The sequence below is a fragment of the Hordeum vulgare genome, chromosome 3H (genome assembly GCF_904849725.1).
Source record: "Hordeum vulgare subsp. vulgare chromosome 3H, MorexV3_pseudomolecules_assembly, whole genome shotgun sequence".
Classification (NCBI taxonomy): domain Eukaryota; kingdom Viridiplantae; phylum Streptophyta; class Magnoliopsida; order Poales; family Poaceae; genus Hordeum; species Hordeum vulgare.
In genome coordinates, this window is record NC_058520.1 from 110420 (window position 1) to 136237 (window position 25818).

General features: G+C 44.1%; 3 protein-coding genes across 3 annotated transcripts; 1 reads left to right on the forward strand and 2 right to left on the reverse strand.

The window, feature by feature from the left end:
* Window positions 1-292: 292 nt before the first annotated feature.
* On the forward strand, window positions 293-8864 carry LOC123442336 (wall-associated receptor kinase 4-like). The gene is made up of 9 exons (XM_045118342.1): window positions 293-496; window positions 604-877; window positions 3617-3724; window positions 3813-3917; window positions 6124-7035; window positions 7138-7254; window positions 7362-7424; window positions 7543-7945; window positions 8045-8864. The coding sequence occupies exons 2-9, from the start codon at window positions 622-624 to the stop codon at window positions 8679-8681; spliced, it is 2601 nt and encodes an 866-aa protein (XP_044974277.1). The 5' UTR covers window positions 293-496; window positions 604-621; the 3' UTR covers window positions 8682-8864.
* A 6022-nt stretch (window positions 8865-14886) lies between these two features.
* LOC123439084 lies at window positions 14887-17573 on the reverse strand. Its single transcript, XM_045115832.1, has 5 exons — window positions 17371-17573; window positions 16349-17004; window positions 16067-16246; window positions 15895-15986; window positions 14887-15787 (listed from the first exon to the last, which is right to left on the reverse strand). The coding sequence occupies exons 2-5, from the start codon at window positions 16991-16993 to the stop codon at window positions 15055-15057; spliced, it is 1650 nt and encodes a 549-aa protein (XP_044971767.1). The 5' UTR covers window positions 16994-17004; window positions 17371-17573; the 3' UTR covers window positions 14887-15054.
* Window positions 17574-22200: 4627 nt separating this feature from the next.
* On the reverse strand, window positions 22201-23556 carry LOC123442337 (transcription factor bHLH168-like). Its single transcript, XM_045118343.1, has 2 exons — window positions 23102-23556; window positions 22201-23003 (listed from the first exon to the last, which is right to left on the reverse strand). Exons 1-2 carry the CDS (start codon window positions 23351-23353, stop codon window positions 22554-22556), a joined length of 702 nt encoding a protein of 233 aa, XP_044974278.1. The 5' UTR covers window positions 23354-23556; the 3' UTR covers window positions 22201-22553.
* Window positions 23557-25818: the final 2262 nt, after the last annotated feature.

The following is a 25818-nucleotide window of genomic DNA, read 5'->3' on the forward strand; positions in this document are numbered from 1 at the left end:
TGAGACCACCGAGCAGGTTCTAGATCGTTAATGACTACGTACTCGAGGATCCAGCGCGGTTGCCGATCCTTGTAGAGAGCTGCTTACACATGGCTGGGCGCCCCCCCTCCCCCCTTCTTTCCGGGGGCCCGGGGCGCCCCCCCCCCCCCCCCCCCCCTCTTATCTATGGTTGTTTGTATGGTCGCATGCATTTGTTTATCAATTCCTTGTAGAAAATTTCGTCAAATATATTTTGAGACCACACCAGCTTGTATTTGTTTATCAATTCCTTGTAGAAAATTTCGTGGGAGGTAGCTGTTGGTGGGTAAACCCGTCAAAAGGTACTACGTCTTGTTGGTCTACGCGCTTAGGTAAGCACCTTCAAATTTGACCCTGTGAGTTCCGTCGCTCTCTCATCCATACATCTCCTCCAGGTTAGTACTGTTCTCCTTGCCTTCTGGATCTGTTCATGTGGGGATCGAGTAGAGACTAGAGACCTACTCACTCCTTTGCCCTGGTACTCTCTAGATCTGTTGTTGCAGGGAGTAGATACTGACTCGCGATGTTCGTGATCGATGAACACAAAGCTTTGACTGGATTGTTATTTCCTCTCTTTCTTTTCAGAAACAAAGCAAAGCAGTGATGTCGGCAGCATCGTCGCTGCGTGTGCTGCTCCTTGCAGTCCTAAACCTGATCGTGATCCCTCGCGTGGTGGCTCCGGCCGTGCTTCCGGTGGCGTTGCGGTGCTACAATTCCATGGGCGACGCCGGCAGCTACAGCTACGGATCTGTAGGCTCCGCCGGCGGCCCCGGCAGCTACAGCTACGGATCTGTAGGCTTCAGCACGGTCGCCTTCACCAACAGCGGCCGCTACGCCAACACCTACTACGCCAACTACGGTACTTGATGATTGATTAGTTCTTCAAGCCTTATTGCTAGAATGGCCATAACTGTTCTCTATGCATCATATCTAGCTTGGGATTTCAGTGATTCTATCGTCTTCTTATTTACTCCCTCCGTCTCAAAATATATGTGTCGCTGCTTTAGTACAAAATATGTGTCACTTATTTTGGGACAGAGGGAGTATTTATTTATTTTGCGGGTCAGCGATTCTATTTTCTTCACGGAGCCATGGTCCTGCTGTTTTGTTTGGTTGTTTCTCATCTGTCTGAGAGCTCCGAACTTGTTTTCGCTTTTGGTAGGCTCGTTTTTGTTATGCTATATCTGGTTCTCCAACATGTGTTGATTGTGTGTGTGCACGGTGGGTGTCCTAATAGTGCATGAACTTTTCCCGCTTCCTCGATCCGAAAGTAGCCACTACTCTCGGGTGACTACATCCGAGTTTGGGAAAAGCTGGAAAAACATGATGAAATCAAATCCAAAAAATCTGAAATTTGGAGACACCAAACATTACCGGGCTACTTGCAAAATTTCAGCCAAAAATAACTTCCGAGGAGCTCAAACTAAAAAAACAAAATCAATGCTCAAACAGTGCACAAAACTTTGAACATCGATTTTGTAGGCTTCAACACAGTCGCCTTCACCAACAGCGGCCTCTACGCGCATACCTACTACACCGACATCACCTACCCCAATTATGGTACTTGCGGATTGATTAGTTCATCAAGCCTTGTTGCTGGAATGGCCATGTTAGCAGTAATCTTGTCTAATAAAAGATTAATTAGTTCCTCGCCAAGTTAATTAGTCGGGCTAGGAGGTGTCTTGGTCTCTTGGATGTATACGTGTGGTTCAGGTCACGTTAGGAGTTGGTCCTTGCTATAGGTTAGGACCTGAAGTGATTAGATCAGGCAGGAGTACGTACTAGTCCGTGTTCTGGACTTCTGGTAGGTTTCTTAGGTGTGTGCGTTCATATTGTGTTAGGTAAGTATAGATCGAGTCGGTTACCTGGTAGGTCTTGATGCTATATGTATACAGAGTATATGCGTAACTATTGTAATCATGTAGTATCGGTGTCATGAAAATAGAAATGCAATAAAGAGAGAAATTTAGAGGGTATGAGACGTACCCTTGGCAAGAGTTTTTTGTCTGCGCGTGTTCGTCGTGATTTGACGTGATCAATCCCGTGGACGAGTTCCAACAGGCCATAACTGATCTCTATGCATCATATCTAGCTTTGGATTTTAGTGGCTCTATTGTCTTGTTATTTATTTATTTATTTATTTTGTGGGTCAATGATTCTATTGTCTTCACGAAGCCATGGTCCTGCTATTTTGTTTGGTTGTCTCTCATCTGTCTGAGAGCTCCGAACTTGTTTTCGCTTTTGGTAGGTTCGTTTTGTTGTGCTATCTGCTTTTCCAAGATGTGCTGATTGTGTATGTGCACAGTGGATGTCCTAATAGTGCATGAACTTTTCCCGCCCCCTCGATCCTTATGCTGGATCAATATATTTCTTCCATGGTAAAGCAATGAAAGAGGATTGGCCCTGCTTTACAAAAAGCTTGAGGTTCACATCAAGAGCTTGGGATTATACATATGCACAGTTCACATATTAGGGCTCCTTCGGTTCAAAGGAGAAATCATAATATTTTTAGTTGGTTTGGGTCCTTTAGAAAATTCCTATGTCACCGCTTGATTTGTAGGATTGGGATATGTAAGAATTTTTCGTAAGGATTGCATTTCACTATGTTTGGGTAAAAGAACAATCAATCCACTCAAACCACTTGTTAAAATACCTTTGCTTTTTATGTGATGTCAAACACTTATTTGATGCAAATTAATTAGTCTTTCAATCCTATAGGATTCAACCGGACATTTTTTTAGAAATGGAGGCAGATTCAACCGGACATAAACCTCTAATACTTTCTTTTAATATTCCCTGTTTTGACAATTCTACGAGTCAAATAGGCTTAATAGTGATGTTCTTGACTTCACATACAGATCGACATGCATTCTCAAGCTCAATGGTGATACGCTTCCATCACATTGAAAGTGTAATTAGGGTTAATTTGTTGGACCTTTTGTACAGTTGAGTTGTGAGCTTCGAGTTAAATACAGGGCAACAATTGGCACTATGCACGGCAGTTTGCGTGAAGAATTAAAACTGCAGTTACAATTATTTTTTTGAGGTATAAGAACTAAATTATTCACTCCAACTACAAGATCAAATAAATTAGAACACATTGTGCATATGAAGTTCAATAAAGCTGAGTGTGTTCGTTAAGGACGCATGAACAAAGAAAATTGGCTAGAAGTTGTTTTATATTGTATAACTTATGACGTTGGACTGATGCTACACGGACATGCTTGCTCATTCATTTTCTAATTAACATGCTGTGAAATCTTTTAAACATTTTTTGTTTCTGTCACCATTATTAAGAGAATTTTGTTTGTTTGTTTTAGATGAAACATATGAAGAATTTTCTTGCCAAACACAGTAGAGGATCTTATATATACAGCTCCTAGATACTGAAAACCACCCTCTCTGATTAATTAACTCAAAATTATATCTTACTTTGCCTCTCATCTGATCAATCAAAATAAATAGAAAGCTGGTTTCCATGAACAAACTTTAAAAAATATATTAAGATAGTAGACAAGTTTTTAAGTAGTTAGCCAGAAAATTCATCCATTAACCTCTCTCTGGCATTTGTTCGCGGCAACATGTCTACTCTTTGCAGGTTCTAGCGCAACTATGGTGGTGATCGGGTCAATCCCTGCCGTACTATGTGTGGTGGCTTTGTTAGTAGGTTTATTGCATTGGTTACAGCTCCAGATATACAAACAAGGTATCGTATGGCCATTGCAGTGTAAAAATATAAGGTGAACTAGGCTTAGTCTTAAATGTTACAACTTACCATGTTTTTTTATTTCCAGTGTATGCCAAGATATCAATGACTTATCCAGAATTGGTGCATAAAGCAAGTGAATTTGCGGATGAAAAACGGATTGGAGGAAGTGTCATTAGTGGTGTTCATAAAGGTACACATTCGAGCACAAAAGAAAATGTCGTAATAGAAAATATTTAAAGGCCAAGCTAATTTTTTGGACAAGATCAAGATAATTTCTTGCGAAAGTTGCATGCACCATGTAGGGTCTGCTTTAGCACAACCACTTATAAATGATATAAATGGTTCGGATTAGAACTAAAATCTTATCATTAAGAAAGGGATATTTTCTTTAGAAATAATTAGCAACACTTCCTCCCACATTTGCATGGGCATCTATCTTATATAGCTTGCTATATTTGTTGAAAGTTCCTTATATGAAAAATGAAATGCATAGTTGCTCCAGTTGCATAGTTATATGATTAAGGTGGACGTAAGTTCATAAAAGGGAACTGAACCTCATGACATATTGTTTCATATGGTGTTCAGTCGATAACTGACGTAACATTTTCTGTTACCCATCGTATACTAATAAATAGAGGAGCAACAATGAAAACAACACAAAGTTTCGACAAAAACAACAATAATATAGCTCACACTTCTAATATATCCCTATGTATCTATAGGATCAAAATATGTGTCTCAAATGCTAAAAGGTAGAGTATGAAGTCGAAAACCATGCTTAGTTGCATAGTTGCTCCAGTTGTTTTGGCATCCTCAACAATGACCTGTTACAATCTTCCTCACAATGCCATGTTTTGGCTATGTTCCAGTTACTGGATTGTAACAACCACAATAGCCGATAAGATGATACAACAACTAGAACAACAGCCAAATGAATTAATTCTTGAGGCTTAATTCCACATGATACCCTCTGCTGCTGCTGGTCCGTTGCTTTGCCAGCATTGGTAGGTGTAGTAAAACAGAAGACACAACTAGAGTTCTAACGACAATGTACGATTATTTTGATCACGCTGACCTGTTTTTCTATGTGCCAGCAATGCCTTGGCTTGATCTCCACCATATTTCACTTTTGACAACACAGTGAAAATAGTAAGTATAGATGAATTTTACATAGCTATAACAAAATTGCTATGGTTTTTGCTGAACATGGCAAATAAATGTTTTTTGCTTGTAGTGTAAGAAAATTCATTATAAGCTCTTAATAGTTGGATTTCTTATATAAGTCCGTCATAAGCATCATCTTGCAGAAAAATGTTCTTACAGTTATATGCATCATCCATATCTTAGAACATTCTTAACTAACCTTTCTAACACTTTATATTAAACAGAGTAAATGCCTAACACTAGATTGTGAAATCTAAGCCTGGAAAAAGATGGTAGTAATGATGAAGAAAGATTACAGCTGTACAACACATAGAAACATAGGCACACCCAGTGTCATAACATACATGTAATGACAGACTAGAGAAGATGGTGTGATTATAAGTTCGGAATTCAGATTGCAAGTGGTGTTTATGGCTTCAAACCATATCGATGAGGTCTCATAGCTAGGTTTGGTACATAATTTCATAGATCAGGCCTCATATATAGGTTGACCAAGTTTATAGGGAATAGTACGATCAAAGTCACAAATAAGCACACTCTAGAAAAACATATTTTCAATTGGACCTAATAATAATGATTCTAATTTTGGTCTTGGATGGTGGTAGTCTTCCCTATGAACTTGGTTAAACTTAAAATAGTTTAACTCAGAACAAACCTAAAAATGGATGTATTTTATGACAGGGGTTACATGAAATAGTGATTGCAGAATAGTGCAGTAAGTAGAAATTCTATTGTTTAATGTATCTAAACAATCAAGCATGTAATCATTACCCTACAGATAAGCAAGCAACGTTTCAATTAGTTAACCGTTATAACTAGTATCGCGCATGTGGTTTGAACTGGGTCTAGCCAAATATTGCTGAGCTTACATGTCAATTAACGTTGCAAAATGAGTTTATGTTTAATTAGTATATTCATTCATCAGTATGTAGCAAGTTCCACGGTGCAAGTACCAATATGTTACTTAAATGAAAAGGAACTGGATCGAATTGAAATTAAGAACACCTTGGTCCTCGATGGAATGACTTGAACATCCCAATATAACTCGGAAGCATCTTACAAAGTTACAATCTACTCAGAGTTATTACCTAAGAAGTAATAATAATTCTCAGAGTCACCTTTTCCTGTTTTCATATATCAGTATTATCATTTTCTCCATTATAACACGTCCTTCTCCTTTCTGGTCACCTAACCTAACCTAACCAAGTTACAAATTAAATGTTTGTTTGCAGCCGTGGAAGCTAGTAGCTTGTTGAGAAACAAAGCAGCAATTATGGCTACGACATCCTTGCTGCTCCTTGCGAGCAACGCGGATAGTCGACTCACCTCAAAACCAGGGTGCCAGGAGAGCTGTGGCGGCGTCGACATCCCTTACCCGTTCGGCATAGGCCACGGATGCTTCCGCCCGGGCTTTGAGATCACCTGCGTCAACAGCATGCCCATTCTAGCCAACACCAGCGATGCTATACAGGTCCTGAGCCTGTCGGTTACCCCTCGCCCGGAGGTCCGGGTGATGCTGCCGGTGGCGTACCAGTGCTACAACTCCACCGGCGACCCTATCAGGTGGAATTCCGGCTGGGTTGACTTGAACCGGGACGGCATGTACCGCATCTCCAACACGGCGAACCAACTCTTCGTCCTTGGCTGCAACACTTTTGCCTACACCAACAGCGGGCTGCGCGGCCGCTACGGCTACACCTACTACACCGGGTGCATCGCTTATGCCGACAACTCCGGGAGCGCCAAGGATGGCGCCTGCGATGGAGTCGGCTGCTGCCACGTTGACATTCCGGCGGGGCTGACAGACAACAAGATGCGGTTCACCAATGATGACGATTGGTCACATGCCAACCAGGAATTCTGCCCGTGCGACTACGCCTTCATCGTGGAGAAGGGGAACTACACATTCCGGGCGGCCGACCTTCGTATGGATGTCGACCGGACCGGCATGCCGATGCTGCTGGACTGGGCAATCCGTGGCAGCAACGGCAGCTCCCCGTCTTGCGATGAGGCGCCCAGCATTTCCGGATACGCCTGCGTCAGCGACAAGAGCGAGTGCATCGACTCCAGCAACGGCCCCGGGTATGTCTGCAGCTGCACCAAAGGCTACCAGGGCAGCCCGTACCTTGACAAAGGATGCACAAGTAAGACGGCCCCGCTATGATGAACAGCCCGTATCTATAAATCAGGTCAGCATTTTACATACAAGTTCATTGGTTGAACCTGTAATATGTTTTTGGCAACAGGTGTCCATTCAGCAGGTCGTCCTACAATTGCCGTGGTGACGATAACATGCGTCCTTGTCGCTGTGTTGGCTTTGGTAGGATTTTTCATTTGGTTATGGTGCCGACGTAGGACAAGAGGTATTGTATGTGTTAAACTACAAGTTCTCTTTTCAAAAATGTTAAACTACAAGCTGACCAAACCAAATCTGAACAAAATATCTTTTTGTGGTATATATGTGTTCTAGTGGCGCAAGCGCAGCAACTAGAGTTCATGGATAGGCAACGGAGTCGGGAGCCCAGGACAGAAGGTACCTTTGCTTATCTATTTTCACGGAAAAACTTGCACCATTTCTAAACCACATTGTCAGTATACAAGATACAGCTTAGCTTAAACATTTACAAGTCACATTGCATTACTCATTTCAGTGAATAGTGCAAGGAAATTCACTTATGCGCAATTGGCCCAAGCAACAAATGACTTTGCACAGATAAATATGCTTGGAAGGGGCGGTTTCGGTGTTGTTTACAAAGGAAAAATTTTGGGCATGAATGAGGAGGTAGCAATAAAAAAATGTATAGAAGATATTCCATCACCTCGACAAAGAAGGGAATTCGAAAAGGAGATTAAAATTATCAGCCCGCTGCACCATAGGAACATTCTACATCTTGTAGGCTGGTGCGAAGAAGGCAATAACTTACTGCTTGTCTATGAAATAATGAACAACGGGAGCCTTGAGGACCATCTTTACCCTAAGGTTGGTGCCTTAGGTGCACGAGTTTACGGTGCGCGGCACGAGCGTATATCATACCAGCTAAGTTGGCCAAAAAGGTATGCACGACACAACTCTGAGATCTGTTGGTTACCTTCAAAGTAACTTATTTGACAGGGACACCATATAGATAAGGTATGTACGCATGCATATTTCAGGCGCGACATTCTAATTGGAATAACCTCGGGTCTTAACTACCTCCATCATGAAGCCAACAAAGTCACATTGCACAGGGATATTAAGCCAGCTAATGTAATGCTGGACAAAGACTTCAATGCCAAGTTGGTTGACTTTGGCCTGGTGACACAAGTCAACCATACCGCAACCTCATACTACACGTTGCACGTCTGTGGCAGTAAAGATTACATTGATCCAGTATATTCTGAGACCGGCAAGGCATGTTGGGAGTCTGATGTGTATAGCTTGGGGGTGTTGTTGCTCGAGATGGTCTGCGGAGAAAAACCAACAATCGTGGATGATGTCGAAAACAGCCTTATCATGAAAGTTGAGCGGTTTCGTGATGCCAATAACATTCTTGAGGCAGCTGACATGCGATTGAGGGGTCCGTTTGACCAGGAGATGAAAACTGTATTGGAGTTGGGACTCATGTGTGTCCACCAGAATCGTAAAGAGCGTCCAAATATGGGAGTCATAAAGCAATCCTTGATTAGTTTTCAACAAGCAACTACATTACCTCCGGGAGCTAATGAGAATGCCCTCTCCACATTACGGGCCAATGAAGATGCTGGAGTCGCTCCCCTCACATTCGCAAGGCGGTGGGCTAGCATGCCGTGATGAAGCGGATTGATGTTCGAAGCTATTTCTGTACTTATGTCAAACCACTACTACATGTCTCGACTTTTTGATCCTGCCATCACCATGAATCTATGATCGATGCGGACACATGTTTTTGTTCAATAAATAAACACACTGGTTCAGTGTAATTAAATTCGGATAGAGTCATTATGCTTGTCCTTTTGTTACATTGTCACAAATATTATTCACCGTGTTCAAATGTTTACCTCACTTGAGACAGCGTATTTCGCTTAATATAGGCACATATTTTGTTCACTATATATAGTGAAACATTTAATTCATTATAAAATTTAGATATCAACCAGTAATGTTCTTTTCCAAAAAATCAACCAATAATGTTAAAAAAATAATAGTCTACTGATGTTCAGGCCTTCAGGAGAGTCTGACTTCAGTGGAAATTAGATATCTACTAATTCCAAAGAAAGAAGAAAATTATATTGCAGACCGTCTTGAGGACATCGTCAGAAACTCATGTGCTGTAGAACCGTGCGCCAATGATCTTCTGGCTGCAGCTGTTCTTGTCCTTTCCACCTTGATAGTATATATCGGTGGGCACCCTTCGTCGCTAAAGCTTCGCGACTCCAGCTAGATCCCTAATTACTCCGTTTGTGTAAGAAAGACATGGGGCCAAATTGAAATTTTTCGGGTGAATATAAAAGAATTTTTGTATATCTCATACATCTTTGAAATTAATTATTTACATATTTTAGCAAATATATGTTTTCCATGTATACTTGTGTTCATGTACATTGTAAACTTTTGATATACGTCTGAAGCACATTCTCAGTTTTCAAATACATGATTAAGATTGTGGTTATTTTTTTACATGGTTAACATTTTCAACATAGTCAAACATTTTTAATATATATTTTTATGATTACTTTTCTTCATACGTTCATTTTGTTGATACACCAGGTAAAGTTGTTACACATGTTACATATTTTATAAATATATGATTGACAATTTTTTTGAAATAGATGTTTAAAAACATTTTGTTGAATATGTGTTAAATATTTGCATACATTTGTAAATGACACAAATGTTTTTTTAATGCTAACAAATGTTTTTCAATTTATTCAATATTTGTAAGTGTTACAACTATGTTTTTAATGGTACCAATATTTTTCATGCGCTACCAAAAAACTTACACGGCCTTAACTTTTTTAATTTGTGATTTTTTGAAAATAATCTGAAATATATGTTTTAGAATATATTCAAAGAATAAATGAAGAAAAAAGTAATTATATCAGCATAATCACTGGAGTCAGTACATGAGCGGTGCTAAGATTATTTTATTTCCGCTGCATTTAGTCCAGTACGTTCTAATTGCCAACACTTCTTCAGTGTAGTTCACAGGATTGGAAAAGTCCGGTGCAGATTTTTGGAACTTGGGACTAGGCGAACCTGTTTAGGCAGAAAAGAAGTAGTAAAAAAATTTGAAACTTTTTCGGAAATGGCTTTTGTTGTGTACTTAGAGAAAAATGATAAATTTTCAAGTACACAAAAAATGTGAGGAGTAAGCGTAATACATAACTTTTTAACTATTTCTGTTCACATATGTAACATTATTTTATACATGGTTAAAAAAATCAAATACATAATTAAAAAATTTAGTATATATTTGTTATGTCTATTTTTCTTCATACATTCTGTACATTTTTAATACATGAAGACCAGTTTTTACACATGTTTAACATTTTTTAAATACATGACTGACATGTTTTTCAAACAGATGTTTATGAACATTTAAGTGAATATGTGTTAATAATTTTTTTAATATGTCTTACATATTTATAAATGTCACAAATATGTTTTTAAAGCTATTAACATGTTTTAATATGTGTTAGATATTTGTAAGTGTCACAAATATGTTTTTTAGTGCTGCCTGTATAGTTTTATATTACTCTTCCAAATAATTTATACTAAGTGAACATGTTTCATATTGTAATTACAAAACAATATTGAAATATATGCATTTATAATATTTTATAAATATAAACAAAAGAATATGAAACTTTGTGGAACAAGCATTTTCAAGTGTATTATTTCGCATTTGTCTTTCACGACAAAATTACTTATGTGGTATTATTGACAAAAAAGATATAATCGCAAGTACACAAACTATGTGAAGAGTGAGCGTAATATACTTTTATCCGTTTTGTTTTTATTCGTTCCGAATGCCAGTCAATTCATAACTTTATCCGTGAGTAGACAAAACATGTCTGAGAAAATCACTCTAAATTAAGTCGTTTTTGGTCTCTTTCGCTGAAACAAATCAATCAGTTTTTGGTCTCTGAATCATATATCCTTACAAACACCAAAAACCGTTTGATTTGACACTGAAGTTTGTGTGCTTGAGTTCTAAATCCCATGTCCTTAGAAACACCCGTCGGGTTTCGATTCAGACATAGAAGAAAAACATAATGCACAAAACGAACACAGAAGTTGTGGAAAGAATAACGAATTTTAATTTACCCGAAGAAGAGCTTCAGTGTTCTTCATTGCACACGAGAATTTTAATTTAAAAAGGGATGTATTTTTATGCATTTTTAACTTTTACTTAATTATCCCTACATTCCTAAATATAACACAGTACCTTTTTGTTCAGACACACATTCTACCTTTTTGTTCACACTAGTAAGCATGCACGTGCAACACACGAATAACCGTACACCGAAAATTCCCTGCTCATAATTAGCAAAAATCACACATCCAAGGCAATCAACATGGTGAATTTCTCCGTAAAGAACATATGAGATATTTATTGTCTGTATACTCCCTCCGTGCCTAAATATATGTCTTTTATGCACTACATACGGATGCATATAGACATTTTGATCCATATGTGATTTATATTCAAAAATTTAAAAAGATTTATAATTAGGAATGGAGGAAGTAGTCAAAATATAATCAAATATTCCATAATGTACAAATAAACATGGTAGACACAGAAAAGGTAAAAAAAGAAAATTAAGAACATACTCCCGTTATAAAAAAAAAGACCTCACCCACTCTCGTTATAAAAAATAACCTCACAATTCCCTAAAAAAAACCTCACAATCTCACCCACCTCGTTTCAGTTTCAAGCAGATGCTATGCGCCTATGCATAATATTTGCACTCTTGTAGTATATTTCGCATTTTACCAATATACAATGCAATGTATATATAGCTTTAGAGATTACCATTCATAAGAAAAGGCAAAAAAAATTGTTCTAGAAAGTTATCTGAAGGATAAAATAAATAAAAACTAATGAACATGCGTAGATTCATATATCAAGAATAAGAGAAGTACCTTGTGATCATAAGCATACCAAATGAGGTGTTGCTTTGACAGATTAATAGGCAAAAGAAGTGTTGTAGAGTCTCGCACAAAAAGTAAGGGACCCAACTGAATAAGGAAACCAGGTGCATTGTCATTTCCATTAGTTGAACCACCTCGTGATGATTCTAACCTCCAAAAATTTCCACGTGCAACAACTGAACTATCAACAGTGTGGTGCCTTGTATTGTACATTGCCGAGACATTTACAGTCCCCTACATCATCATCATTACAGGTGTTATGATGTGTACTTGAGCATATTGAATGTGTTTCAGCACCGGCGACCCAGTACAATTACACTCTAAACCCGTACAAAAACCCATCATAAATCTGCAGAAAAAAAGAAGGGTATAACCTTTGGTATACGAAAAGGATATCTGAAGTACATGTACTACTAAATGACAAACATATAGCCACAAACAGTATATCATATTGAAATTTAAGAGGAGTGTTAGCTTTTAGCCCAAGCAGTCAATCAGACCAACAAATATCAGATACACACAATTGGGATGTTTTGCCAATTCATCTCATGTACCTCTTTTTTTTATGTTTCCTTCTTGCGAATCTTACACAAGATTATAACCTGCATGTGTATATGTACACAATCAAGCTAGATGACTCACACTCGTACACACTCCACATAATCACCTTGTCCAAGTCATACATGTCAACTAACACATAGCTAGGTAGGACCAAACCAGACACGACTATTATTCCAACAATCTCGCCCTAAGTAATACTTCGTATGGCAGAATCAATCAGCCAAACAATCACGCATACACAAGATAGGCATATTTCAGCAAAGACAGCTCGGGTGCCTCTGTTTTTCCCCCTTGTTTCTTTCTCAAAACAGCACACAACATTGCAACCTGCATGTGTATGTATGCACAATGAAGCTACACAACCACTCTCGTACATGGACTCGCCTTCCGTACACGTCAATTAGGACATAGCAAGGTAGGACTCGACATGCCACGATCAGATTCGACAAACACAGCTCCTAGCAGGACATAGCTAAGTATTGATTATACCAACAATGAACACACAAATCCGGCACAATCCGACTTGACAAACATCATTCGTAGCGGGACACGACTTGATTGTTTCCAACAATGAGCACAACCAATTACAACAACAAGCAAATGGCCATCATTCTACAACAAAATGATCCATGCATAAGCTAAGCTTCCTTATGTATAAGATACATCATCCCACTTTGGAGGATTATCTATCACCAGCAGAAAACACAGTATGATTTGAGATGGGAATCCAACATTGGTACCTGAGGCTTCATAAATCTCCCCAGAGTCCCAATCTCGAACTCGAACCCATCTTCGTCTTCATCCGACCCATCCGCACCGTCAGCCCCGACACCGACCACACTGGCGGCGGCGGCACTTCCAGTGGCCGCCGCGACCGCCGCAGCTGTTGGAAATATGCCCTAGAGGCAATAATAAAATGGTTATTATCATATTTCCTTGTTCATGATAATCGTCTATCGTTCATGCTATAATTGTATTAACAGGAAACAGTAATGCATGTGTGAATGAATAGAGCACAATGTGTCCCTAGCAAGCCTCTAGTTAGCTAGCTCGTTAGTCAATAGATGATCATGGTTTCCTGATCATGGACATTGGATGTCATTGATAACGGGATCACATCATTGGGAGAATGATGTGGTCGACAAGACCCAATCCTAAGCCTAGCACTAGATCGTATTGTTCGTATGCTAATGCTTTTCTAATGTCAAGTATCTTTTCCTTCGACCGTGAGATTGCACAACTCCCGGATACCGTAGGAGTGCTTTGGGTGTATCAAACGTCACAACGTAACTGGGTGACTATAAAGGTGCACTACGGGTACCTCCGAAAGTGTCTGTTGGGTTGGCACGAATCGAGATCGGGATTTGTCACTCCGTGTGACGGAGAGGTATCTCTGGGCCCACTCGGTAGAACATCATCATGAGCTCAATGTGACTAAGGAGTCAGTCACACGATGACGTGCTACGGAACGAGTAAAGAGACTTACCGGCAACGAGATTGAACAAGGTATAGGTATACCGACGATCGAATCTCGGGCAAGTTCTATACCGACAGACAAAGGGAATCGTATACGGGATTGATTGAATCCTTGACATCGTGGTTCATCCGATGAGATCATCATGGAGCTAGTGGGAGCCACCATGGGTATCCAGACCCCGCTGATGGTTATTGGCCAGAGAGGTGTCTCGGTCATGTCTGCCTGTCTCCCGAACCCGTAGGGTCTACACACTTAAGGTTCGATGACGCTAGGGTTATAGGGAATTGTTATACGAGATTACCGAAAGTTGTTCGGAGTCCCGGATGAGATCCCGGACGTCACGAGGAGCTCCGGAATGGTCCGGAGGTAAAGATTGATATATAGGACGGATGGTTTCGGACACCGGAAGTGTTTCAGGCATCACCGGTAACATACCGGGACCACCGGGACCACCGGAGGTGGTCCCGGGGGACCACCGAAGGGGGGCTGCGACCCCAAGAGGTAAGATGGGCTAAGTGGGGGTGGGAACCAGCCCCTAGTTGGGCTGGTGCGCCTCCCCACTCAGCCCATGGCGCAGGGGAAAGAAAAAGAGGGGGGAACCCTAACTTAGGTGGGCCTTAGTCGATTTTGGTCTGTTTTGCTGAAACCAAATGAATCAGCTGTTGTGGGTTTCTGAGTCATGTGTCCTTGGGAACACCAGACCGTTTCATTTAAAACTGAAGTTTGTGTGTTTGAGTTCTGAATCCCGTGTCTTTAGAATCAACCCAAGAAAGCTCGCCCAGTTCTGATTCAAACATAGTACAACAAAAACACAATGCACAAAAACGAACAGAGATCATCATGTGGAAAGAATAACGAATTTTAATTTGAACCGAAGAAGAGCTTCAGTGTTCTTCAGTGCACACGAGCAGAGCAGTAATCCTCATCGTCTAACAATTCACAATTCACAAAGCACCGATGGAGCAATTTGATCAGGGGTTCTTGGCCTTGATCCTGAGCTTCCTCAATTGATCAGGGGTTCTTGGCCTTGATTCTGAGCTTCCTCGCGATGGCCGCCGCCCTCGGGTGCCCGGCCGACTTCCGGCTTTCGCCGCCGCTCTGCTCCATCTCCACCCAGTTGATCACCCTCAGCACCAGCGACTGCGGGCAGTTCTGCGCCGCCGACGGCTTGCCAGTGCCAGTGCTGCTCCGCTTCTTCTTCAGCCCGGCCTCCAGCGCGGCCTCCAGGAACTCCATGAACCAGCCCCCGGCCTCCGCCTGCATCTGCCTCGCCATCCTCAGCGACGACCCAAGAGGCGAGTTGCCCACCGCCACCGCTGCAGGAGCCGACGACCTCTTGTTCTTGTCGTCGCCGTCCACGGGCGCCTTGTCCGGCATGCCGCCGAGGCACTTCCTGCTGGCGCTCGAGCTCCGGGCCCCACCGCCGTCGGGCCGCGACGAAGGGTCCTGGAGCGTGCCCGGCGCGAAGGACACCGACTTGGACATGCCCCCGAACCCGAGCAGGCCCCGCCGCCTTGCCGGCGTGGCGGCCCTGTTCTGCGCGATCTCCTGCAGCACGTTCGGCGCGGGCGTCGCCTCGACGAGCACGTCGTTCGTGGCGGCCGCGGCGGCCATCGAGGTTGCCGCCTGGATCGACTCGATGTCGGCCACGGCCTGCGCCGCCTCCTGGTGGAAGCTCAGGAAGCCGTCGAAGCATGCCGCGGGCGCGTCCGGCCTCGCCGCCTTGCTCACCTCGGCGAACATCCTGACAAGAAAGCGATCCAACACATTTCGGTGAGCTCATGTCACAGCAAACAGACAGTGTTAAGATGGCAATGAAGATCGATCAAGAACCACCATTGATTGACTCACTTGTAGATTCTGACGACGTTCTCCGTCGCCGAGGCGTTGCGCAGCGCCTCCAGCGCCACCTTCTGCGCCTGCTCCCTCTGCTCCATGGCCTCCTGAAATGACAAATTTTCCAGCATCGATTCAGTTCAGAGTTCATTCAGATAAAACAGCTGACAGACAGATGATCACACACCTTGCCGAGGGAGCTGAGCTTCCCTGGTACCGGCACGCGGGCGGCCGACGAGGAGGGCCGCCGCTTGGAGGAGGTGGCGGTGCTGCCGGCGTCGTCGTCGGAGACCGGCGAGGAGGGCTCCTCATCCCTGGCCCTCCTGCTCATCGTCCGCACGGCCGTGCAGCTCATCGAGCTCTTCTCCTGCACCCACCCACACACAAACAGTTTCAGCTTCAGTTCACAGTTCAGCTTCAGAAGCCATGAAAAAAATGTTGAGTTCAGGCGTGCAGATAGAGAACATACCGGTGGGAATGGGCTCTTGGGGATCTTGTTGGGCGGCGGAGGAGGGTCGCCACGGTCGGCGACGAAGCTCCGGCTGCGGGTCACCAGCCTCGGCATGACGCTGGTGCTCTTCCTGACGGACGCGGAGCTGCGGGCCGGCGAGGGCCGCTCCTTGACGGGCGTCCGGTCCTCGAAGCTGAGCGCGATGGGCCTGACGACCTTGGGCGACGCCGCGAGCACCCCAGCGCCGCCATGATTCTCGGGGCCCCAGGAGCCCCTCCGCGGCGCGGCGGGCTTCCTGGCGGGCTCGGGGGTGCCGACAACGAGCGGGTGGCGCCCCGGGATGGGCCTGGCGCCGACGACGACGGGGACGGGGGATCCGGGGTCGAGGCGGTCGACGTGGACGAACTGGCCGAGGCTGAGCTTGTTGGCGAGGACGAGGTCGGCCTGCGCCGGCGGTAGCGTGGCGTAGATGGAGTGGGAGGAGTCGGAGACCTTGACGTAGAAGCGGCCGTGCTTGGGGAACAGGTCCACCTCGTCCATCTCCGCCGGCACGATGTCCGTCACCTGCAGCACCGCCGTCCGGTGCTCGCCGACGGGCTTGGCGGCCCCCGTCTTCATCCCGTCGAGGAGCTTCAGGAGCACCCCCGCCGACAGCGTCGCCATGGCGATCCGATCTGGGGAGACGGGATTCGGGTCAGCCTTAGGCAAGGAACGCTCTGTTCTTTGGCGTCGATTTCTCGATCTTGCTGGTCAAATCAAGTCGGAAAAATTCGAGGAAACGGCGAATTCGATCAAATCGAGTTGAATTCGAGGAAACCGGGGTCAATCCGAGCCCGATCTTGCACCCCAAGCGGGGGGGGGGGGGGGGGGGGATCCGAGGAAACCTGGGCTAATTCGGGGAAACCTTGAGTTGTTGGCATATCAAGAAGAGGGCGGATGAGAAATCTTGGCGCAAAGGAAATGAATCGGTCATGGCGGCGTCGAGCGGGCAGGGGACGGCAATGGACCAGGAAAGAACAGGGCGATGGACTGGTCAGTACCTGGTGGAGAAGACGGGAGCTTTATTTCCCGGCCGGCCGCTGGAGGAAGAAGAGGGGAAGGCTTGACGGGGAGCTTTGCGGCGACGACGGGATCCCCAGGCGGCGGCGACGAGGGAGGGAGGGAGAAGGCGGTGGCGTCGACGGGGGAGCTGGAGAGGGAGGCGGGATGCAGCTGGACGGGGGAGCAACGGTAAAGAGAGGAGGAGGGCGGCGGATGGCGACGGCAAGGGAAGAAGGGGAAACCAAATTGGAACGTTGCCCAACGGTCGAGTCCGAGCTGAGGGGCGAAATGACGATGCTGCCCCTGCCACCTGTCACCTCACCTAGTCGTCCTATTGGCTTTTTAGTAAAAAAAATGCATCAATTTTCAATTTTAGGAGGTAAGAAATGCAACAATTTGGTACCTTGCAATATCCTCCCTTGAATTGGAAAAAATATATGCTCGTGGGCGAATTGACAACTTTGCCCCTCCCCCCCTCCCTCTCTCGCTTCTCGTTCACCGCCAGCACGAGACTTCGCATTTTTTGTCTCGTTATATCCGATTCTCTTAACTGCTTTCGTCTCCGCTTGTGTTCTCGTCTGGATCGCCAAGCACAAGTTTTCACATTTTTTTTGTCTCGTTCTATCCATGTCTTTTAATTGTTTCTGTCTTTGATTGTGTTCTCGTCTGGATCCCCAACCTTTTTTATATTATGCTCTTAAATGCGGGAGGCCTCCTCTCGTTCATTGCCAGCAAAAGTCTTTACTTTTTTTTTGTCTTGTTCTATTCATTTTTCTTAATTGTTTTCGTCTTTGGTTGTGTTCTCGTCTGGATCGCCAAGCTTGTTAATATAATGCTGTCATAAATGCGGGAGGCCTTTGTGAATAGCCGAAATGACGTTGATGTCCCCCCCCCCTTCCTTTTTTCTTGCATATTTGTGTGCTTGTTATCCGTTCTGTTTTTGTTTCTTTTAATACCTAGCGGCACCCATATCATGTTGGCGTGTCATCTCTAGATGATGCATGGTAGTAGAAAATTTGGTACAATTGTCACGAGATCACTTTTAATATGTGTGTCGATGATGTAACCCGCCTCCCTACAAAACTTGGCTAAACTGCGAGCAACCTCAATTGCGTTCGGGCACACTCTCTCGGCCTCACCCAACATTCGATAGCAACAGGGTGCATGCCTCTTATCTTCTCTTCGCATATGGATAATTACTTGTTTTCTTTTATGTGGTGCTTTATGTAAAATGTTCTTGAACTGTGTTTACTATAGATAAAATACATGCCCCTAAGCTTTTGAACGAACACATAAACTACGATGCATTGCTATATCTTCTTTTCACGATACATAAATGGGGTGGGAGCAGGAGAGATAGAGACAACATGGGGTGAACGGTACACATCCAGGCCCCATGGGTTAAATTCTTTTTGTTTTCTTTTGGTATTTGTTTTTTCGATGAAGGGGATTTCAAGAATATCATGTGCCGCACGTACTGGCACTATGGGGCTAATGGCGGTTGCTACAAGGAGGGTTCCGTTGGTTTTTCCTCGTCAACACTATATCTCTCTTATATCGAGTATAGGCACCATCTGGACTATAGAGGTGGGATATTTCAATATTTTATCATCACTGGCTGCGTTTGATAGCTAGTTGTAGCTTCATTTGAGTTGATTTTTTTTTCTTTTTTCCTTTTGGTTTTCTTTGTTTCTTCAACGAATTTCTTTCGTTTTTCTGTTTACTTTGCCTTTCTCACTTTTTACTGCTTTTATTTTCTTTTATTTCTATGATTTTTCTTTTTTTCTATCTTTGTTTTTTAACCTTCGCGGGTTCTTTGTTATGTCGCATTTTTTTTGCTTTTTTCTGTTTTTACCATTTGTTTCACATCTCTAACTAGTTTTCCCTTACTTTCTTTCTTTTCTAGGCTTTGACAAGATTTTAAATTACATATTTATTTATTTATTCCTTTTTTTCATTTATTGGCTTTCAACGTTATTCTTTCTATATTGTTTGTATGCATTGGGAATATTTTTCTCAACAATATAATTAACACTTTCATATCAACTTTTCACATACACATTATACATTTTTGTATTTTGGTAAAGTAATTACATACGCGTTTAACATTTTTGAAATGCATGATTTGACTTTTTTATCTCATATATTCTGGATATATACTTTTTAAGCAAATCTGTACATTCTTTTATATACCCAATACCCATTTTTATACACGTTGAACATCTTCCAAATACAAGACTGACATTTTGTAAATATATATATATTTATGTATATTTTTTCATATTTTTATTTGCCTTTTTACAAACATCAGATATATTTTTGATATAAATGTTTAATATTTTCCTAATATGTGATTACCAATTTCGGAAACTTGCAATTTTTTAGGTCTAATTTTTTCCACACGCGGTATACAACCTTTGCACATCAAAAAATTTCATACATATTTGAAATTTTCTAAATATATTATTAACATTTTGAAAAGTAATTCTATACACATAAGAAAATATATTTGTACATTTAACATTTTCAAGTTTATATTATATTTTTCAAATATTTTATGTAAAGTGTTTTGAGTATAATTATTTATTTATTTTGTTTTTTGAATTATAATGAAAAAAGGGAAAGAAGGTGAAAAAAGAAGAGAAAAAAGAGGATGTGGCCTCCTTCGTGCTAGGCCGTCCATGTCTTGTGCTTGCCCAAGCGAGGCTGCCCTACGGCTGGCAGTAATTAATTTCTTCCCGGCGTTCAATGTGTTTATAAGTTTTGGAATGCTGCTTTTCCGATATTTTAGTTTCCTTGTTTTTTCTATTTATTCTTATAATATCCTTTGGTTCTTTGCCTTTCGTTTTTGACTTTTTGCTTCTCTTTTTTTTCAAGAAAAGCTCATGAACATTTTTAAAAGGATTATTTTATTTCAGGATATATTAGTTTATTTCATGAAAATTTTGCACATATGAAGATAGCTTTTACATATTGTCAAAAATGAAATCAAGTTACTTTTTTAAATACATGAAATTTAGGAAATCATGGTGTTTTAAATAGACGGACTTTTTTTAAATTTGCGTAGTTTGAAAATTGGTGAAATTGCAAATTTCATGAGTTTATTTAGGAAAAATTATTTTATATTTTAATTGATTTGTTGCAATTACTGAACCTTTTTTAATTGGTTAATATGTTTTAAGTTTCGTCAAGAATGGCTAAATTCATAATCATTTTTTGAACTTGTGTAAATTTTGAAATCCCTGCATGTTTTGCTTGCTTTGCTGGGTTGGTTGGCCAACCGTCTACAAGCGATACATATCGCTGTCTAGGGATGTTCTTTTTTTTTATTGAGCAAAAGCAGCCAATGTTCATCATGATCATTATTGAGCCAGCCAATTATAGATGTTGTGCTTGGATTGTTTTTGTCAGGATTTTATTTGATTGTAACATATTATAAAAAAATGTAACAAATTTAAGGGGAGGTTGTTCAAGATTTTTTTAAATGGTCATAAAATTTGAAAATTGTCCGTACACTTTAAAAACCTCACTAGATTTTCTATATGCTTACTGATTTTTACAAATGTCCTTCAATTGTTTATGTTTCATGATTTTATTAAAAAAAAGAAAAAAAAAAGATGTACGGAAAATGTTCAGTTGTTTTTATAGTTGAACATTGTGGACGGGTGAGGATGCCTAGATCCGGTCCGTGGAGGCGGTAGGCGGAGCTCCTTGGATGCGGCGGCGGCAGCAATTGACCTGCAGGGTGGTTCAGTTAGGAGAGAAAAAAAGATACGAGGATAAGAAAAGTAAAGGGAGGAGGAAGGAGATGCTGGCAGGGCAGTGGTGGTCGCCGGCGCCCGGCGGTGAGGTCCCATGAGTGCCACGGGAGTTGGACAACGGGGTGTGTGTGTGTGTGTGGTGTGTGGGGAGGGGGGGTAGTGACCACTTCGTAAACAAGTCTGAAATGTGATGTTTTTGTGTTTTGAACTCCACGTGTGGCACTTATCGTTTGTGTTGGTTATTTGACTAGTCCGGTGAACTTTGAACATGTGGCAGAATGTTTGATACTAAATTATGACTGGATTAGTTGCCGGCCGCAATTTCTGCTTCTTTTGGTGTACAAGAGCGAGAGATTTTTCACACACGGTCGGTCAGTAGGCACCATGCATGCAGAGGCCTCACGCTTTCTTTGAGTTTGCCTCCTGTTGGCGCACGCAGCTCACACACCCGGCAGCTGCAAATATATACTTTCAATAATTGTATACTCCCTCGTGGTCTGTACACAACAAGATCATCATCCGTTGATAAAAAGAAAGAATAATCAATTGCTGCTCGTGACTCGTGAGCAGCAGCAGATCCATCACGTGTTGGAAAGCGACGCGGCTCTCTCTCTCTCATGCATCATTGTCACCCGTACCAAAACCACCAACGTTCTGCTTTGCTTGTTTATCATACTCCCCCCGTTCTTCAATATATATATTTTTTTATTAAAGAATTAAATACGGATGTATATATAGATATATTATAGAGTGTATATATTTCATTTTGTATGTTGTCTTTTAGTAAAATATTTAAAAAGACTTATACTTGAAAACGAAGGGAGTATAGCACAGCCGTTTTCACAAGTAGAGTAATAGCCTTCTTCTGTCATAGCATAGTAGCAGTATGAAAAAAAAGAAGTAGAGCATCTCCTTGTCCTTGTGGAAGCAACGAGATTGCTTACCAAATTTGTTTGCCTGGTAAGCAACAAGATAGCAAAGCTTGGAACAGATGCTTTGGCAGGGTTCGTTCATGGAATCGATCCCCTCACACACCTCGCTTAAGGGTCAAAGGCACAACCAACAACATTTTTCAAGGCATTCATACATGTTCCTGAATCATTCATTCATATTTACATTATTCGGCCTCACGCCTAGTCTGTCAAGGGGTCTCAGAACTCAAATATTATCTCAACAATTACACCTAAGATTTCAGACGAACCTGAAGCCCACCTCAGAAGCAGATAAGCAGAGGAACAGCACTTGTACAGGAGGGGAATCGAGAGCTGAAACAAACACCGCACAGAGCATTGCTGCCCCGATTGATGAAAAAAAGTTGTTCATTTGCAGCACAACCCGCAAATCAACCACCCCTTGCAACAGCTAGCCTCCGGTCAGTCAGTCGGTCGGTCAGTTCGCCATGGCAAAAAAGGATACTAAGATCATGTCAGGAGGACTGACGACGAGACGGCGGCGGCGGCGGCGGCGGCGAGGCCGCGGAGCCTCTGGGCGACGCGGCCGGCATCGAGGCCGATGCGGGGGCAGAGCGCCTGTGAGTGCACCGTGTAGAAGATCTTGTCGCCGACGACGGAGAAGCTGGCGCTGACCACCTCGGCGCCCTCCTGCTCCATCACCGCGATCACCTCGTGCAGCCGGAAGGGACGCCCGGCCTCGCTCGCCAGCGCCACGTCCAGCGTTCCGTCCCGGTGCCGGACCTCGATCACCGGCAGCGCTGCCGCCGTCTGTGGCTTGTAGTCGCCGGCGGAGACGGAGGACGAGCAGCCGCCGGAGAGGGCGGCCTGCTTGCGGCGCTTGAGGCCGTCGATCCGGGCACGGAGCTGGTTGATGTACGCCGCCGCGCTGTCCAGCTGGTCCAGCTGCGTCGCCGCGTCCTGCACGGACAGGAGAAGGAATCCGTCGTTGTCAGATGGTGCTCGGTAACGGTATGCTTATGTACAGTGGCTCTAATCGGCCAAGATCTGCCTTTTACCTTGTTGGTGGAGGGCGGCGAGGAAGAGGAAGGAGAATAATGGCGGAGGTGGTGGTGGGGGGATGCGGCGGGGATGAGGGATGAGAGCTTGAGGCAGAGTCCTTTCATGTGCAGCCGCCGGTTCTTCTCCACGTCCTTGCGCTCCATCTTGGTGTTGCAGCGTCCGGTGTCCTCGCCGCTGCTTGTGGTGTGGTGGTGGTTCCCGTCCGCCGCCACGGCACCTCCGCGGCCGGCCTGCCTCCTGCTCTTCATGAGTTGGGTGTGGTGAGTGGAGAAGGAGAAGGAGGAACAAGGTGTAGGAATGGATTGGGATTGATTGAAGGTGGGAGAAGGCTGGAGGTCGACGATGGTGGTTGGGGTGTGGGAAAGGAGCTTATTTATACTGTACACCAGAAGCAGCAGCACGAGGAGCAGCGACTGATGATTAATTAAGTAGTAGTCGATGAATAACAACCAGCCATCTCATCTCATCTAAAAAGAAAAAATAAGAAAGAAAAGAAAAGAATCAGTTGATTGAGTGAGGGATGGACGGAGGAGCAAGTGGCGGTCAAAAGTCAACTCCTACTGGTCATGGTCCACCCGAGCGTGTGGGTCCCGCCACGCGCACCCACGCCGTTGCATTCCAGTTCCACCACGCGAGTGAAATGCGACGCTAGTACTCCAATCAATCCTCGTAGTAAATCTTAAATCTTTACCAAAGCACACAAACGTAAAAATTTATGGTACCATGCACCTACAACTACGTAGGTATCTACTCCTCGTCGTAGACGTCGACCATCTTCGTGCTCGGCTTTGGATACATGGACGGCATCTAAAACTCACTCCTCCGACTCCGCCTCGATTTGGGCGAAAGGAGCGTGGGTCGCCGCCCGCTCCTACCGGATCAATCGTCGGTTGGCCTTCACATAGAACTCATCTGGGATGGACTCTAGGATGACATGCTGCTCCGTCATCTCTTCCGCTTGAGCAATGGCGAACTCCGCCTCCGCGTGCTCCATGTTGAATCCCAGAGCCGACGTCACCTCCTGCTTCGACTGCTCCGCCTCCATCAGAGCTGCCGACTCCTCTTCCTCCTCCTTCATCGGAGCGGGCTACACCTCCTCTTCCTCATCCTCCGCATGCGCCTCCTCCTACGGCTTTGTTGAGTCCGAAAGCAGACCGACAGGGATTCTAGCAGTGTGCCTCTCCCAGATCTCCTCCTCGATTCTAGCGGTGATCTTCGCCCGGACCGTCGAAGAGCGTGGAAAGATCACCGGAGAGAGAGAGAGAGAGATGGATGGGCTCGGGGCAGAGCAAAATGGACCAAACAGCCATCTACTGTACTCTAGTCTAACTAAAAAAAATGAAAAAAAAAGGGGTGATGAAAAAGGAGAGGAGATGGTAGAAAGAATGTGTTGAGGGAGGAGCAAGTGGTGGTGGTCAAGAGTCAACCCCCTCTTCTCTTCCGCCCGGTTCCGAGTGATGAAAGAGGAATCGTGTCCGTCTGAACGAGTTTGTTGTCGCGTGGACGATTTTTTTTACACGGTAGCCGGCCACGCGCGCGCATGCACGCACGTTGTTGTTCCATTGCATGCGTACCAAGGCAAGGGATGTTGCTTTCCATCCGTTTCCTGGTCCTAGTTCACATTCCTCCTCCGCCCCAAGACTGCATCTCACCGGTGCTGCCACGGTAGCCCAGGAGTTCCGCCATTTCTGCTCCTTTGCAACGCGTAAACCAATGAGTGATTGGATGATTAAAAAAATAATGGTATGCTCAGTTCATCAGGGTTTACTTTGTATTATTTTTGAATTTGTTTCAGTATTTCCGGCGATACGTTTTCAGTAGAAGAAAATGTTTTTGTCGCCGACGAGGCGCCTTGGATGACTTCGTAAATCTCAAGACGACATGCCGGCTCAGTTTTTCGGAGGTGCTCTTAAGGGTAGGATGTGTGTTCATATGGGTGAGTGTATGCGCGTGTATATGAGCGATTGCGTTTATACCGTGTTAAAAAAAGCTCCTTTGCCACGCCATCACTCCGCCCGTGACAATTACTCCCTCCATAAAAACAACTAAAAACTATGTTAACAATGTGTATGAGGGAGGCGGCAGATCACCACGTCCTCACCGGACCTTTCCTCTTTGGATCGCTGGCGGAGCTGTAGCCGTCTGCGGCTGGCGAAGGCTCTTGGTCGTCATAGGAGGAGCTGCCGTTGTCGTCGGAGTCGTCGCCGGAGAGGATGATGAGCCCCTTCATTTGCCGGACTGCCATGTCCTGCTCCCGCTTCAACCGTGCCACTCGAGCTTTCTCCTCCGCCGCCTCCTTCGCTTCACGCTCCGACTGCTCAATAGCACGCCGGAGCGCCTTCGCAATTTTTTCCCTGTAGGCACCGAGCGTTCGTCTCCGCCGTCGTGAGGGACCAGCAGTACACCCATGCGAGGAGACATTCGTCCTCATTGGGCTCCGCAGGCATCCCACGGTGGCGGCATGCGGACTGCCCCGCTTCCCCTCATCCTAGTGCCCGCTGCTTCTCATGGCGGGCGATGCGCGCCTCGATTCTGGAGTGCACATGCGGGCGCAGGCACTAGGACCCAGCGCTGCCCGCGTGAAACAGCGACCCGGGGGGGGGGGGAGAAGGACACGATGCGGGACCGATGTGGACTGTGCAGCCCTGCCGGAGCTGCGCGCGGGCCGGGAGGGTCCAGCTTCGGCATCCGCGCTCCACCGTGTCGGGAGTTG